The sequence below is a fragment of the Mytilus galloprovincialis genome, chromosome 6 (genome assembly GCF_965363235.1).
Source record: "Mytilus galloprovincialis chromosome 6, xbMytGall1.hap1.1, whole genome shotgun sequence".
Lineage (NCBI taxonomy): Eukaryota > Metazoa > Mollusca > Bivalvia > Mytilida > Mytilidae > Mytilus > Mytilus galloprovincialis.
Genome location: NC_134843.1, coordinates 102,841,326 through 102,858,672, shown reverse-complemented (window position 1 = coordinate 102,858,672; position 17,347 = coordinate 102,841,326). Strand labels below are relative to the sequence as shown.

The 17,347-nt window shown below is 34.8% G+C and overlaps 1 protein-coding gene across 1 annotated transcript; it reads left to right on the top strand.

The window, feature by feature from the left end:
* The first annotated feature begins 9,609 nt into the window (after positions 1-9,609).
* Positions 9,610-13,404, top strand: LOC143080999 (zinc finger protein 862-like). The gene is made up of 9 exons (XM_076257231.1): positions 9,610-10,140; positions 10,439-10,753; positions 10,899-11,112; positions 11,239-11,611; positions 11,734-11,988; positions 12,111-12,296; positions 12,406-12,555; positions 12,689-12,893; positions 13,028-13,404. Exons 1-9 carry the CDS (start codon positions 9,879-9,881, stop codon positions 13,207-13,209), a joined length of 2,142 nt encoding a protein of 713 aa, XP_076113346.1. The 5' UTR covers positions 9,610-9,878; the 3' UTR covers positions 13,210-13,404.
* The last annotated feature ends 3,943 nt before the right edge of the window (positions 13,405-17,347 follow it).

Sequence of the window (17,347 nt, the reverse complement as noted above, 5' to 3'; positions counted from 1 at the left end):
AACCCTACCCTAACCCTAACCCTAACCCTAACCCTAACCCTAACCCTAACCCTAACCCTAACCCTAACCCTAACCTAACCCTAACCCTAACCCTAACCCTAACCCTAACCCTAACCCTAACCCTAACCTAACCCTAACCCTAACCCTAACCCTAACCCTAACCCTAACCCTAACCCTAACCCTAACCCTAACCCTAACCCTAACCCTAACCTAACCCTAACCCTAACCCTAACCCTAACCCTAACCCTAACCCTAACCCTAACCCTAACCCTAACCCTACCCTAACCTAACCCTAACCCTAACCCTAACCCTAACCCTAACCCTAACCCTAACCCTAACCCTAACCCTAACCCCTAACCCTAACCCTAACCCTAACCCTAACCCTAACCCTAACCCTAACCCTAACCCTAACCCTAACCCTAACCCTAACCCTAACCCTAACCCTAACCCTAACCCTAACCCTAACCCTAACCCTAACCCTAACCCTAACCCTAACCCTAACCCTAACCCTAACCCTAACCCTAACCCTAACCCTAACCCTAACCCTAACCCTAACCCTAACCCTAACCCTAACCCTAACCCTAACCTAACCCTAACCCTAACCCTAACCCTAACCCTAACCCTAACCCTAACCCTAACCCTAACCCTAACCCTAACCCTAACCTAACCCTAACCCTAACCCTAACCCTAACCCTAACCCTAACCCTAACCCTAACCCTAACCCTAACCCTAAACCCTAACCCTAACCCTAACCCTAACCCTAACCCTAACCCTAACCCTAACCCTAACCCTAACCCTAACCCTAACCCTAACCCTAACCTAACCCTAACCCTAACCCTAACCCTAAACCCTAACCCTAACCCTAACCCTAACCCTAACCCTAACCCTAACCCTAACCCTAACCCTAACCCTAACCCTAACCCTAACCCTAACCCTAACCCTAACCTAACCCTAACCCTAACCCTAACCCTAACCCTAACCCTAACCCTAACCCTAACCCTAACCCTAACCCTAACCCTAACCCTAACCCTAACCTAACCCTAACCCTAACCCTAACCCTAACCCTAACCCTAACCCTAACCCTAACCCTAACCCTAACCCTAACCCTAACCCTAACCCTAACCCTAACCCTAACCCTAACCCTAACCCTAACCCTAACCCTAACCCTAACCCTAACCCTAACCCTAACCCTAACCCTAACCCTAACCCTAACCCTAACCCTAACCCTAACCCTAACCCTAACCCTAACCCTAACCCTAACCCTAACCCTAACCCTAACCCTAACCCTAACCCTAACCCTAACCCTAACCCTAACCCTAACCCTAACCCTAACCCTAACCCTAACCCTAACCCTAACCCTAACCCTAACCCTAACCCTAACCCTAACCCTAACCCTAACCCTAACCCTAACCCTAACCCTAAACCCTACCCTAACCCTAACCTAACCCTAACCCTAACCCTAACCCTAACCCTAACCCTAACCCTAACCCTAACCCTAACCCTAACCCTAACCCTAACCCTAACCCTAACCCTAACCCTAACCCTAACCCTAACCCTAACCCTAACCCTAACCCTAACCCTAACCCTAACCCTAACCCTAACCCTAACCCTAACCCTAACCCTAACCCTAACCCTAACCCTAACCCTAACCCTAACCCTAACCCTAACCCTAACCCTAACCCTAACCCTAACCCTAACCCTAACCCTAACCCTAACCCTAACCCTAACCCTAACCCTAACCCTAACCCTAACCCTAACCCTAACCCTAACCCTAACCCTAACCCTAACCCTAACCCTAACCCTAACCCTAACCCTAACCCTAACCCTAACCCTAACCCTAACCCTAACCCTAACCCTAACCCTAACCCTAACCCTAACCCTAACCCTAACCCTAACCCTAACCCTAACCCTAACCCTAACCCTAACCCTAACCCTAACCCTAACCCTAACCCTAACCCTAACCCTAACCCTAACCCTAACCCTAACCCTAACCCTAACCCTAACCCTAACCCTAACCCTAACCCTAACCCTAACCCTAACCCTAACCCTAACCCTAACCCTAACCCTAACCCTAACCCTAACCCTAACCCTAACCCTAACCCTAACCCTAACCCTAACCCTAACCCTAACCCTAACCCTAACCCTAACCCTAACCCTAACCCTAACCCTAACCCTAACCCTAACCCTAACCCTAACCCTAACCCTAACCCTAACCCTAACCCTAACCCTAACCCTAACCCTAACCCTAACCCTAACCCTAACCCTAACCCTAACCCTAACCCTAACCCTAACCCTAACCCTAACCCTAACCCTAACCCTAACCCTAACCCTAACCCTAACCCTAACCCTAACCCTAACCCCTAACCCTAACCCTATTAAACATGTGTAAATATTATTTTCTTTAATAAGAAGAACCATGATAAACAATGCTTTAAAAAATCAAAGGAAATCAGTTTTTGACCTTAATGGCAATTTAAAAACAGACAAAAGAAAAAAATCCAAATTGGCGCCAAATTATTTTTTCCGCGAAATTACCGCAATTTCAGAATGGCGGGTTTTAATATAAGTCCCATTGCTGTCTTCAGAAAGTAGCAACAACGGTCGTTTCTAAGGGCTTGCTTTCCGACTGAGAAGAACGTAACCCGTGTCATGCCAACAACTGTTTTTTTTAAATAAATGTTTTTAGATTTCGATGCAAAGATCCTATACAGTTGGAAAGCAAGTTCTTAGAAACGTCCGTTGTCGTCAAGCTCTATCCGCAACAATAGCAGGGATTTTTTGTTTAAAAGTTGTGGTTTTTCACTTAAAGTAACTAAAACCCCTTTTGATCCCCTACACAAATTGACGGTGACATTGTTTTCTTTTTTCAACATACGTCATGGAACGTTAAAAACAAAATATGTGTCAGGGTCATGTACATAGTAAAAATTTACACATTGGACAAGTGAAACGACAAACAAAGATCTTCTTTATTGTGTTTGAAATTATACGTCTCGGGAAATTCTGACAAATCTGACAAATTATTGTTAGCCTATGGATGGACAAAGGCACAAAAAATAGCAATAGAAAATGCATTGCAAAGAAAATTTCTGGCGGAAAAAACATACAAGTTTAAACAGGAAATGAAGGTCAGTTTAATAATTATATTTATATTTTATAAGTTAAAATCTTGCTTATATTATTATCTCTTTATTAAGTAAGCTACAATAATAAGAGCAAAAACTAGCTTATTTTTTAAAAGTCAAAAGATGTGTTCTTACAAAATTGAATTTATTTGGCAAATTCTTGTCATTTAATCATCATTGAACATTATTAAAGTAAAATGCACAAGATTTGTTCCACTTATTTCATTTCATTTCTGAGATTAATATCCAATTATTCAGGTAAAATACATATACAATACAGCAGCTGATACAGCAACCTGAAGAGAAGAAGCTCCTTTTTTTTTCAAAAAGTTTACTTTCATAATCTATATAATGAGAAATAAGACAAAGGGCTACTGTGCAAGCTAATCTAATAGTTTAATTCTACAATAATAATGATTTTGAAATTCAAAATTGTGTCACTTTCACTTATAATTTTAAGCATTATTTTTTACAGAATTTTCTGTCAATATTTTTGGTATAAAACATGTAAAACTTATCCCCTTTCTGTAGGATATCTTCTAGGCAGTATTTTACTGTTCGACTAAGAAACAGTTACATAGGCTTCAGTTTAAAGGCTCTCTTACTTTGAAGAAAGTTATTGTGACCCTTGGTCCCACTATAGAATGTAAAATATAAAGGATCAATATTATTATTCTATCAATTTTCAGAAAGATTATTCAAATTGTATAAAATATGTTTTATTGCATTAAATATTATCAGAAGTGTTTAAAAAAATTCTACTAGGTTTGATCCCATATACCATTATAAATATTACAACGTATATTTCATCAGCCAGATCTAATTTATATTAATATAGCTAGGTTTTTAGTTTTCAATGTAGGTGCTATTAACCACATTTCTGAATTGCTTTTTTTACTAATATTTTGTTTTTTAATTATTACAATTAGTCCTTCTCTGAAAAAAAGGGAAGTATTTCTTCTTTATATTATTATAAATTAGTTGTAAATCGAGTTTCGTTTATTTTCTTTCTTATTTTTGTAAAGTAAACTCCTTTTTATGCATTTTGTTGGGTTTTTATATTTGACTGGTGAAATTAAGGGGAGATAACCACTTGCACAACTTGGCATAAAAACCATCGCTTCGTATCGAAAATAACTTGACGTTTGCGTATCCAACATTCTATTGCCGAGATATTTATATCGAGTGTTTGTCTTAATGAGATGTTTTATTGAATTTAAATTCAGCCCATCATTTTCAGTTTCCTCGTAAATATTTAGATTTTTCGATCAGGAGACTTGACGATTTTAACACAAACTCCAAGTTTGAAGATAGATTTTTCGATCAGGAGACTTGACGATTATAACACAAACTCCAAGTTTGAAGATAAAATAAAGAATAAAGGACTTAGATTTGATGTGTAAGTTTTGACGAGTAAAAACTATGTGTATTCAAGATTAGTTGGGTCAATAACTTTTTATTACGACAATAGTATTTAGTGAGTAAAATTGAGGTTTGTCGCGTCCGTTTTTTTACTGCATTTGCACGGTCACATGACTCTATTGTTGCTGATAAACTTGGGGTCAAACCGTGACCTGCTTTCAAAAAGTAAAAACACAAAAATACTGAACTCCGAGGAAAATTCAAAAAGGAAAATCCAAAATCAAAAGGCAAAATCAAAAGTCCAAACACATCAAACGAATGGATAACAACTGTCATATTCCTGACTTGGTACAAGCATTTTCTAATGTAGAAAATGGTGGATTGGACCTGGTTTTATAGCTAGCTAAACGTCTCACTTGTATGACAGTCGCATCAAATTCCATTACATTGTCAACGATGCATGAACAAAACAAACATACTCAAAGAGTAAAAATGTCAAAAATAGGGGTACAGCAGTCAATATTGTGTTATCATCTTAATATCACTATAAAAACATCAAATGTAACGAAGAAGCACAAAAATGCATACATCAAATTTAACATACTCATATTGCTTTTCTTATACGACTTAATTTATCAAACTGTAAGTGAATCAATATAAAGGCCAAAATATGCAGTCTTTAATGACCTGACAACAGTATCGTAAATATGTCCCTTCTTAATAAGTCTATTTAAAGGTTTTGTTAGCTTCTGAGGTGAATACTGACATTTTTGTGCTTTATAAAGAATATTTTCATAAAATATTGGATGTGAAATACCTGAACGTATAAGAAGTCTGCATGTTGAGCTATATTTACGAATGATGTTCTAATACCGATGATAAAATTTAGTAAATGTTTTGACTAATTTGTGAGATCGAAAACCCTAGTGTAATAACTTTTCAGTAATAGTCTACATAAATTTCTCTCGTTAAAATCTGAAACATTGTTACATACACGAGCGAATCGTACAAGTTGAGATATATAAACATCGTAGGATGGTGACAAGGCACCATCTAAAAATGAATAAAACGATAGGAAAAATCAAATACCATCTCTTTTATCATAAATTTTAGTATTAAACTTTCCGTTAATGTTATAGATATCAAGATCGAGAAAAGGGCAGTCAGTACTGTGGTCATTGTTAGTATTAGCTTTATTTAAGGCAAGTGCAACAGGATTAATTCCTTGAGTATACATACTGAAGTCGTCATTATTGAGAGCCAAAATATCATCCAAATATCTAAAAGTATTATTAGATTTGCGTGTCAGATGTTGTTTCGATGGGTCTTGGAGGTTAATGAGTCTGTCATTAGTTTGATTGTAGACACTGACATGGACATTTTGAACAGATATTCTTATTCAATGACAAAAACTAAGTAAAACCCTAATCCTCATCCTCACTTATGCGCAGTCACCACATCTAGGAAATTTGGATAACTCATGTGAAGAAGAAACATGGAGCTATCTAATTGTCCAAGTCCAGTTCCCATGTCCTAACCCTAACACTAACGATAACGATAACCATAACTTTGACACTAACGTTAATCCAAACACTACCTCCTCCCTAATCCTTATGTTTTCTTACATCGAATGTACTTCCGTAGTATGAACTTCGGTTTCTAACCTTCAACTCCCCCAAAGACCATTAAATAACCACAAACTTTTTTCCTAACCAAATCACTAATACTAGATCTAAACTCTAACCCTCACAAATACCACTAATCATAACCCCTGAAACTTAATCCTTATCCTTATGAAAAGCATAGTAGGAATGAAAGCTCTGAAATATTGTACTAACTGCGAGGAATATGCTTTGTATTTCAATTAAAACACTTCACTTGCCAAAAGTCAATATTGAACAAAATGCAAATGTTTTTTTAATATCCATTTCAAATAGACATTTTCTTAAACTGTTGAATAATAAAACATAAGACATTCTTATATAGATGAGTCAGTTTATACTTGTTAAATCGTATATATAAAGTATATTAAATGCATTAATAATTCCAGTACTTTTTCACTCCAGATGATGATGATCCGTTACGTATTACGGGCGGAATCGTAGATCTGCGAGGAGATAAGCAGACACAGGGTTACGTAATCACACAATATATAGAGAATAACCATACATTTTCTCGAAATATCAATGTTATTTGTACAAGGCTTAGAAACAGGTAGAAAGTGAGGCTGTGCCGAGCATTTCTACCTGTTTCGAGCCGAGTACAAATAACCGATTGATATTTCGAGACAATGTATGGTTATTCTTTCTATACTGCAACTCTTATAAGTGTTCTAAATGAAGTATTTAGGGTAAAACCCATCAATTTTTAATTTGGAGCAGACGACGTAAAATTTCCGCGAACCTGTATGTTTTATTGACGTCATACATAAAACTCTACGGAAACGCATTGTCAACGTCATAAACAATGTGATATACGGTCAGTGACTGTATCTATAATACTAAAATTACGAGGTCCAATTTGTCAGCCGTCATCGGGTAAAAACGACAAATCAAAGAATTCAACTCTATATAGAACTAATATAGGACAATGGTGTATATTAAAAATTACACCACTCCAGACCCTTTTGTTTTCCACATAATTAATATTGCCAATAATTAACAAGTTCCGGGTCGAATCCGATACCGATACCAATAGTATATTCACCTGTTACCTATTACCTTATCTTTACGTTCCGCATCTAACAGGCGCACCACCATACAGTGTATTTAGGATTTTGCTATATACACGGGTCATAATCAAAGGGCTGACACTACTAAATTCTATCATTGTCAAATTGTTTCCTATTGTAGTTTTATTCAGCAATCAGCAAGACTTTCTAAGATAACTAATATAGGACAATGCTGTTGATTAAAAAATACTCCATTCCTGGATAGCCAGGACCTTTTGTTTTTCAAATAATTAATATTACCAATAATTGATAAGTTCCAGGTCGACGGGTTCAAACAGAAAGATTTGAAAGCAAAAAAAAATGTGTATCTTATAATCGACATGACTTTATCAGATGACAATACAAATTACTAAAATAAGGCTTATGCATAGTTATATACTCTAAGTCAGTCACGGACCCGCGATATCACGGGTGTGTACTTGTATCACATATGAATATACAGTCAATGCAAATGGACTGCTCAAATAGGACAGCTGCAGTATACATTCTAATTCTAATCACCCCCTTCTTTTTTGTACCAAGTGTACACAAATAAAAATATTTATAAACGAAATAAAATCCGTAATTACTTCACCTTATTCTTTTTATCATGTGACCACAACTACCAATAAGTAATTTTGCAATGTTAACGTGACAAAAATGCCATACAGTATAGAGAAGGCTATGTAAGTCCCGGGATATCAAAATATGAAACATTAAAAATAATCTGCAACACTCTTAAATTTTTTGATTATTTATCATATATTTAAGATAAAATACAACAATTTTGTATATCTAATAAATAGTACGGTGACCAAGTAAGGAAAAGTAGCTTATTTAAGGAGTTTAATCGTCATTCGGACTATAACGTAACGGTACCCAAATTGCACCTATTTAGCAAAAATAGCAGCGGACATCTTACAAGATTTCCTAGAGAGTACACAATTTGTATTTTTATGATTTGGTACTATGCACATCTTCCAACATAGGTGAAAATATTTAGATATGCACAAAACGTTCACAGTATTTATCAATAAATGAAGTGTTTACTGAAAAAGCAAAATGTACTGAAACGTCATCTTTTTAAAATGATCAAATACAATATGTTACAAGTACCCATTTAAAAAAAAATGTTTATTTGATATGGGTTTTTTTTCTTTTTATACATTTAAAAAATTAAGAACCATGTCTGAATTTGGACATGTAGTTATCTTGAAAATGTTCGAACTATGAAGTCCTTTACGATTAGGTTCTAGTACTTAAAAAAGGCAACACATGGCTTTTAATTTTGAAAACTGTATCGTATGACAGAGAATAAGCACTGAATCAGTCACCTCCTTTACTGTAAAGAGTAAACGTTGCTTCTTAAGTTCTGTTGAAACACTAAATGATGGAATCTGCCAGCAATGTGTTGTAGAGTATGGGTCGTTTGTTGAACCTGATTTGGTGAACCAATTCAATTCTGATGCCTCGTGTGCATTTTCCCTACCTTCCTTTGGCCCATCACTCACAACTTACACCAGTCTGAGAGGTGGTATGGCATTGCTTAAATGTATTGATGAAAACAAAAAAGCAAAAAAAATGGTGACCTTGCAGGTGACTATTATAAAAATATGACCCAATGCTTTTCGCTAGCGCACACAGTAGCAGACATATTTTTACCGCTACGACATGAAAAGCTCAATAAAGTTGTCTGTTGAAAAGGAAAGCCGCACAAAGAGTACACTTTCAACCAAAGTGTATCAGATTATTGAAGGGAGAAGGATACTGACTGAAAGAAGTTTCTTTCTGTTAAAGAAAACCAACAGGCTCTCCCTAATTTCTTTGGTTGTTTTTCTTTTTTAAAACTATGACAAATCCCCTATGATTCCACCTTATAGTGAGCTTTACTCAGCTGGAACGTTTGTAAATCCGAAATTGTCGAAGTTATTCCAGACAATAATGTTAATGACTGTTGTAACTTGCTTAGCACTCACCAAGGGCCAATACTCGTATGATAATTAATGCCTTATACTTTGACATGAAGTTAACATAAAAGGGAAAGAGCGACAGAATGATCCTAAGGACTTCTGATACGGGTGTGATTGTTCTGTGTGTTCACTACTGCAAACAAATGACACATGCATGCGAGTTGTAGGCGCAGTTGGGTGTGTACGGATTGCTAGTTTAGTCTTGTACACGAATGATTTATTAGTTGTTGGTGGCTTTGAACTAGCTGTCAGATAACTGCGAGTACTCTCAGATTTGTTCCTAGTGTCTTTTTGTTGTTTGGATGTACAAGTACCCGGCTACGTCCAATTGTATGTTTGTCCATCTGATGAGTTAAGCCTTTTTCAACTGATTTTTATAGTTCGTTCTTTTATTGTACTGTTATACCACTGTCACACTTTTTTATAGAACATCGATCGTAAATCCGTACGTCTGGAAATATGCGACAATCAACACGAGTACGGAATCGCCCAGCTTCTGTATAATGTCACTAGTAAATAATTTCAATGGTTTTAACTTTGACGAATTTGTCAAGTTTCGTTTATTTCTACCTGCCAGAGATAGGTTTCGACAATAATACACACGGAAGCGTAATGTCAAACTACGGAAACTGGTCAGCTGTTCATTAAAATATTTTTCTTTTAAAAAGTTGTATACCAAAATATCTTAACCATATTCAATTTTGATTTTAAATGAACATGATATCTACTAATAAGAAAGGGGTTAAGAGAAAGGCAGATGATGGAATTAGAAGTTTTTTCAGACCAATGACTTCTAATGAAAAGGAGAATACACCTCCGTCTACATCGTCAGTTGTATATATAGCAGAGGCTATTGCTTCTCCTAATCCAAAGCGGGCTAAAGTTTCAGCAATAGATAACAACAAGCACCGTGTTTCTGGTTTCAATGACAAGTGGCTGACTGAATTTTCGTGGCTTAGGAATGTTGAAGGGGGTAAGGAAAATTTTATAAATTTTATTTCATAAAAGATTATTATTAACTTATTTGCAGAAATCGTTCATCAATATAAAAAAAATTAGTTGAGGATGAATCTCGTTCGTGTCAGTATTTTCATGAGTCTCAGTATAATTATAAACTATATTTTTTTAAATACATTTTTTAGGGAGCATACAACATGAAATTAATTTACATAGAACGTGATCATGTATACCAGAGACATGTATGTCTCTTGGGTATAATAATGAAATTAAACAACCTGAATCAAAATTTTGTATTAATTCTTTTTTAAAAGGAATGAAATGTAACTTGTGTACAAAACATCAAAGGAGACCCAAAAAGTGTGTACCAGGGAAAGCTGCATGGGTTGATTTGCCTTGCTTATGGATGGTACGTGAAAGTATTCTGAGACATGGGCGCAGTGAGACACATAAAGAGGCTGTTGCTTTTGAAGGGGCAAGAGTTCTTGCTAACACCAGTCTTGCCACAGCAGTTGAGAAGGAAGTCACATTAAATGAGATGGCAATGGAATCAGCAATGAAGTGCTTGTATTGGCTGTGCAAAAGGGAACTTCCACACACAACCAACTATGTTCCTTTGATGAACCTTTGTACGTTTGATTTTCATTACTTATAATAATGCTCAGTTCAAATATAATATTATTTCAAGATTATTATTTCAAGAAAAATATTTTGAATGAATTATTGTGCTGTGCTAGGCCTAACCATCTAAATTATCAAAAAATCTTTTGACAGGCAAAGACCTTGGTGTTGATGTTCTGAATGCCTTGATGGTTGGAGAGAATGCAAAATACACTTCTGAAAGATTTATCCAGGAAGCTTTGCTGTCATTTAAATATATTGTACAGACTCCACTTATCTGTGACCTGAAAAATTCACCCTTCTATACTGTAATGGTTGATGGAACTACTGATGTAGCTGTTAAGAAGGAGTTGATTCTCTATGTGAGGTAAAAAAATCTTTAAATTTTAGACAGTTACTTATGATTTTTTTTAATTTTAATTCCTAAACTACTAACATGACTTTTTCAGCCACTTCTTTCATTGAAATACCTCATATTTGTTTTTTGTTATAGATTTCTTAAAAATGGCAAAAGTTCAACTCATTTTTTAAAAATGATTGAACTTTTTGATGGGAAAGCAGCAACTATCAAGAGTGCCATAGTCCAAACTCTGGAAGAGATTGACGTGCCATTGGAGAATATGTGTGCATTAGGAAGTGATGGGGCATCTGTCATGCTTGGTAGAAAAGGAGGTGTTGCAGCATTGCTGAAGGAGTCTGTTCCAACCTTGATTGCAAACCACTGTGTTGCCCATAGGTTGGCTTTAGCAAGCTCCCAAGCTGCTGCGGCTGTCGCTTATCTGAAGAAGTTTAAGGCTATTGTGGAACAGCTGTACAGATTCTACCAGTACAGTGCAGTCAGAATGGCAGCACTTCATCACATTCAGGTAAGAACATCTTAATATGACTAAAATATTATATTAATGTGGTTGTTAGTTGAACACTTAAAAATCATTAATTGGACATGCAAGTATTGATTTTTATTGTACATGTATGCTCATTATTTTAGGAAATTCTCCAGGAGCCAGTTATCAAAATTACAGAGGCAAAAGCTGTTAGGTGGCTTTCCCATGACAAAGCTGTCCAATCTATAAGGAGATGCTTTCCTTCAATCATCACAAGTTTGGAGAGAGAAGCCAAGGAGAGAGGAGATGCCCAAGCACTAGGCCTGGCCACATTTGTACAGAAGTTTGACTTCATTGCAACTTTGTACATGGTGTGTGATTTGTTGCCACCACTATCACAACTGTCAAAAGCCTTGCAGGTAACATTATTTTACAAATATCTAATTTATAATTCAGTTAATTGTTATAATATCTGCACTGTCAAGATTCAAATAGGCAAATAATCTAAATTTAGTTATTAAATACAAGATTTGTTTTACAGAGAAAAGATGGAGACTACACAGTAGTAAGACCTCTTGTGACTGGAACTATAAAGACCATCCAATCATTTAAAGAAAGGCATGGGGAACATTATGCTTCAGTGGGGAAAGTGATAGATGATTTAATCAAAGAAAACTTCAAAGTCAAGAGTCCAACAGAGGAGGAATTTGATAAATTTGAAAGACAGGTAATTCATAAGTACATGTATATGACATAACAATAATCTGGATTTGTAAATTGAATAAGTCTGTTCTATAAAATTGTTCACAATGTAAACATTTCCAAAATCATTTTAGGTCTACTTTCCATACATTGACCATGTGGTGGAGAATTTGGAGAAGAGGTTTCCAGATTTACCTCTGTTGGAAAGCTTTTCTGTGTTTGACCCCAACAGTGTTCCAGAAGATCCAGAAGAAGCTGAGGGTTATGGCAGGGAGCAAATAGGGGTAAATAGCTTTATACATGTACTTCTTCTATGTAATATAACAAAGTATAACAACTAAAAGTTTTTTTGGCTCTTTATTATTTTATTCAACTCATTTATTTTATTTTTTCAAATTGAAAATATATCTTTTTCAGATCCTTTCAGACCACTTCAAAATTGATCTGGTGCCATTAAGTCAGGAGTGGAGGCTACTAAAGAATACAATTAACACTGATGACAGCCTCAAGTCTCTATCTGCTAGTTTGATCATGCAGCAATTGGCTGGCAAGTTAGTAGCAGGTTTTCCTCTGTTGTCAAGCCTATCAGCTGTTGGCTTATTATTGCCTACATCTACTGCAGGTAAATACATATATCCTAAATAAAATCTTTTACATCATAACATGAGTATGCATTATCTTTTCATTTATCATACTATTTATTTAAGTTGCTAGTTGAAATATAAAAATTCAGGTATTAATTTATTTATATTTTAGATTGTGAAAGGGGATTTTCAACCCTAAAGAGGATCAAGACAGAGTTGAGGAACAGGCTATCAAATAAGATAACAAACTGTCTTGTGACTATATCCCTAGAAGGAGAAGAGAGTACAGAGATAGATATTTCTGAAGCTGTTCAGCACTGGAAGACCCAAAAGAACAGGAGGATCTTTTCTTGAACTTTATTTACTTTTTTTTAACTGAAATCAGATCATTTCATACATCATCATGTATATATTCTTTTAATTTATAAATACTATGCATTATTAAATACATGTCACAAAGCCTTATAATTCATATTGCATGCCATGATTTATGACTGATTGCTTTCGTGTCACAATATTTCACCCAAAAAAAGAGTTACGCGCCCTTGAATTTTGCGCCTTCAAACATTTCTGGGGAGAACACTGCACAGGTTAGGGGGAAGGGTTGGAATCCCGCTAATATGTTTCACCCCGCCACATTATTTATGTATGTGCCTGTCCCAAGTCAGGCGCCTGTAATTCAATGGTTGTCGTTTGTTTATGTGTTACATATTTGTTTTTCGTTCATTTTTTATATAAATGAGGCAGTTAGTTTTCTCGTTTGAATTGTTTTTACAAAAGACTTGAAAGGACACACACGACTATTGTAGTTACAGAATTTTGGGAGTACTGATGAAGATGAAGCCCTTGTTTGTGTAAGAATTTAGTTTCGAAGATGTATGATCTGAGGAATGATCTCTTTAAATCATTCCATCACGATATTAATAAAATTCGCGTCAAGCTTGCCACCAGTAACAAAGTATGTTTAGTCAGGTTACCTCTCTGTGAAGCGGAAATTTTGACCGCATAAAACATTGCTAAACCCCCTGTTTCGTCACCTATAGAATGCGGTTGGCGAAAATTAATTATTTCATTACACCCCGTTTATTTTAAAGGGCATATGTCAGCAGAATTCTTGCAGGATCTTTTGTGTTCATGTTAGGGAAAATCTTCATGTGAAAAGTGTTTGTTTACAACAAAACCTTACATGTACGGATCTTTGCTCCTCTCAAGGGTAAGAATTATGTAGAAATTCCTCGACAGAAGAATCAGAAGATACTCCTGGATGAAATCTGTTTCTGATCATTTTGATTGGATTTTTTAATGTTCTTCGAGCTAATTCGTGGTTTTTGGTTGCAATGAATTACATGCATGAGCTTTTTCAAAATAAACATTCAGGATAGAAGAGGGTGGTAAAGGGTTATTTTCGTGCAACGTTTTCCGCCTTTTTAATTCACGTGTTTTCGTGTTATGAAGTTTTATTTCTCGTTGTCTTGTGTTTGGCTCGACGTGCGTGCCTCGTGTTCTCCTTTATTTATTTTCCGTGTTTCGTGTCGGTACTCTTAATTTCTCGTGCTTGGCCTGCATTTGATTTAAAGAAAGGCCGGGATTAAATTCAAAGCCCCGGTCAGTCAGGAGATTGTTTTAAATTATGTGTTCCCATGCAGAATTTTTAAAACTGCTATAAAATTAATTATAATGAATAATATTTTTCTTTCAAATCAGTTGCAACTAGCGGACGCTAAAATGTGACTGCAGGGTCATCATGTCCATCATATATAATGGCTAGATGATCTCCAAGAACGGCTGATTAATAGAATTATTTTACTTTTTACATTAATATTTACTATTTTATTTCTCGTGCTTCGTTTTTTCCGATTTTTATTTTCCGTGCAACGTTTTTGCCATTTTTATTTCACGTGTTTCCGTGTTGAGGGCCCCCCTTTACCACCCTCATAGAAGGCTTTACTTGAAAACAACATTTATCTTTTATTGCTGAGGTTGAATGTCACCCGGCAAAGTAACTACTGTAACTTTAACGGAATTTGTATTGATCTTGTATAATAGAACAAGTGTTGAAAAACGCCAATTTTCAGAATTAAGGTGGTATGGGAGTCTAAAATAAAAATGATAGAATTTGTTCATATTTTACCAAAACGTAGTATCTATTGATAAATGTTCAAAAATATAATAAAAACGATAGGTCATCGCGCATTTTCTCAAGCTACAAGACGTGACAAAATGACACATTTTGTATGGATTATACAGGAAAAAACACCATTTTGTGATTAGAAACTAAACAAAATGATAGAATTGTTAAATACTTAAGGAAAAGATGGCTTTCAGACAATGTTTTGAGAATATCAAAAGAAAAGATATGGTCACCGTTCGTTTTTTCTGGTTAAAATACAAAATATGAAAATTTCATGTAGAATCCTTCAGAAAATGCACTGTTTTAGAGTTACCTCCCCTTCAAATGCCAATTTAAATTTTTTTTTAAAACAACCAAAAATAATCAACATTTGCAAAAATATTAATATTTATAAGTTATAATCTTATAAATTGGTTCTTTTAAATGAAAATTTACAATAAATATCTGCATTCCTGCATCAAATCCAAGATGGAGGAAGACACCAATACCACCTTAACCGATTACTGAGTAATATGTTCCCTTTTTTTTACATTTTCGAGATAATTCATTTTCAATTGATTTGAAATTTAACACAAAATGCTGCTTATATCTTTCAATTGTTAAGATACAGAAAGAAAAAAAGAAAACAGAATGTTGATCTTTGACCTTAATTTATGCAAAACTGTTACCACATTTCTTTTTGACGACATCGATATTCCAAAAGTACTCACAGTTGGAAAGCAGGTCACGGTTTGACCCCAAGTTTATCAGCAACAATAGAGTCACGTGACCGTGAAAATTCAGTAAAAAAACGGATGAGACAAACCTCATTTTAACTCACTGAATACTATTGTTGTAATAAAAACTTATTGACCTAACTAATCTTGAGTATCCATAGTTTATTCTTGTCAAAGCTCACACATCAAATCAAAGTCCTTTATTCTTTATTTTATCTGCAAACTTGGAGTTTGGGTGAAAATTGTCAAGTCTCCTGAACAAAAAATTTAAATATTTACGAGGAAACTAAAAATGATGGGCTGAATTTAAATTTAATAAAGCATCTCATTAAGACAAACACTCGATATGAATATCTCGACAATAGAATGTTGGATACGCAAACGTCAAATTGATTCCAAACCGAAGCAGTGGTTTTTATGCCGATTTGTGCAAGTGGTTATCTCCCCTTAATATCACCAGTCAAAAATAAAAACCCAGCAAAATGCATAAAAATTAAAAAAGGAGTTAACTTTAGGCTACAAAAATTAGAAAGAAAATAAACGAAACTCGATTAATAACTATGCTATGATAATATAAAGAAGAGATACTTCCCCCTATTTTTCAGAGAAGGACTAATTAAATGTAAAATTTATATTAAAAGACAAAATATTACTGCAGAAAAAAAATAACAATTCAGAAATGTGGATAATGACACCTACATGTAAAATTAAAAATCTAGCTATATTGAAAGAAATTATTGAGATCTGGCGGATGAAAATATATACTACATGCAGAATTTTTTTAAACACTTCTTATATTATTAAATTATTTATTGAATATAATGCACATTTGTACCCATATGGGTTGAAGGCATACATAAATCAACATAGTAATTTTACAATACATCATACAGAAAAAAAAACAAAAGAACCAAACATTATATACATATATGTATCTATTATGCAGTTGTTGAGTCCACCCTCCTCAGTGACCATGACTTTTTAACAAATGAAGCAGCATACTGCATAATTGACGGACAAGAAAGACATAAAACCAATTTATCCAAATTATCCATATTATCTATATCGGAATAGATATTTTTAACTTTTTGCAAAAATTCAAATCTCAAATCTTTATTTTTTGTACATGTAAATAAAAAATGCTCTTCATCATCTATTTTATTTAGACAACAATGTTGACATAAACGTTCTTCTCTTTTTATATTTTTGTATCTACCCCTTTCAATTTCCAAAATATGGTCACTCACCCTTAATTTAGTGAATTTTTTCCTTATTTCAAAGTTATTTTCTTTAAGTAGATAAGGCTCAGTTTCATATTTCTTTTTGAATTTACTATAGATAAATAATTTATAATATTCTGTTAAAGAATTTAATTTTTTAAAGAACAGCTGTTTATAGTTTTCTTGCACAATCTCTTTCATGTGTTTATTCATTTTATATTTTTCTTTTATAAAGTCAATATTTTGTATATCAGATATATTTAAATTATTTTCATGAGTTATATTTTTTACAAAGGTATACCAAGAATAGGTTCCTGTTTCATCCAACAGTTTAGCTGTGCAATATGCATCATATAACAACGGATTAATTTCTGTGTTAGATACTCTTGCCATATATTTTAGTGCTTGAACCTTTACATATACAT

Excerpts from the sequence above, each read along its gene's own strand:
- LOC143080999 (XM_076257231.1), top strand. The coding sequence starts at position 9,879 with ATGAACATGATATCTACTAATAAGAAAGGGGTTAAGAGAAAGGCAGAT. Across the intron at positions 11,989-12,110 it reads AACTGTCAAAAGCCTTGCAG|AGAAAAGATGGAGACTACAC; the intron begins GTAACATTATTT and ends TTTGTTTTACAG. Across the intron at positions 12,556-12,688 it reads ATGGCAGGGAGCAAATAGGG|ATCCTTTCAGACCACTTCAA; the intron begins GTAAATAGCTTT and ends TATCTTTTTCAG.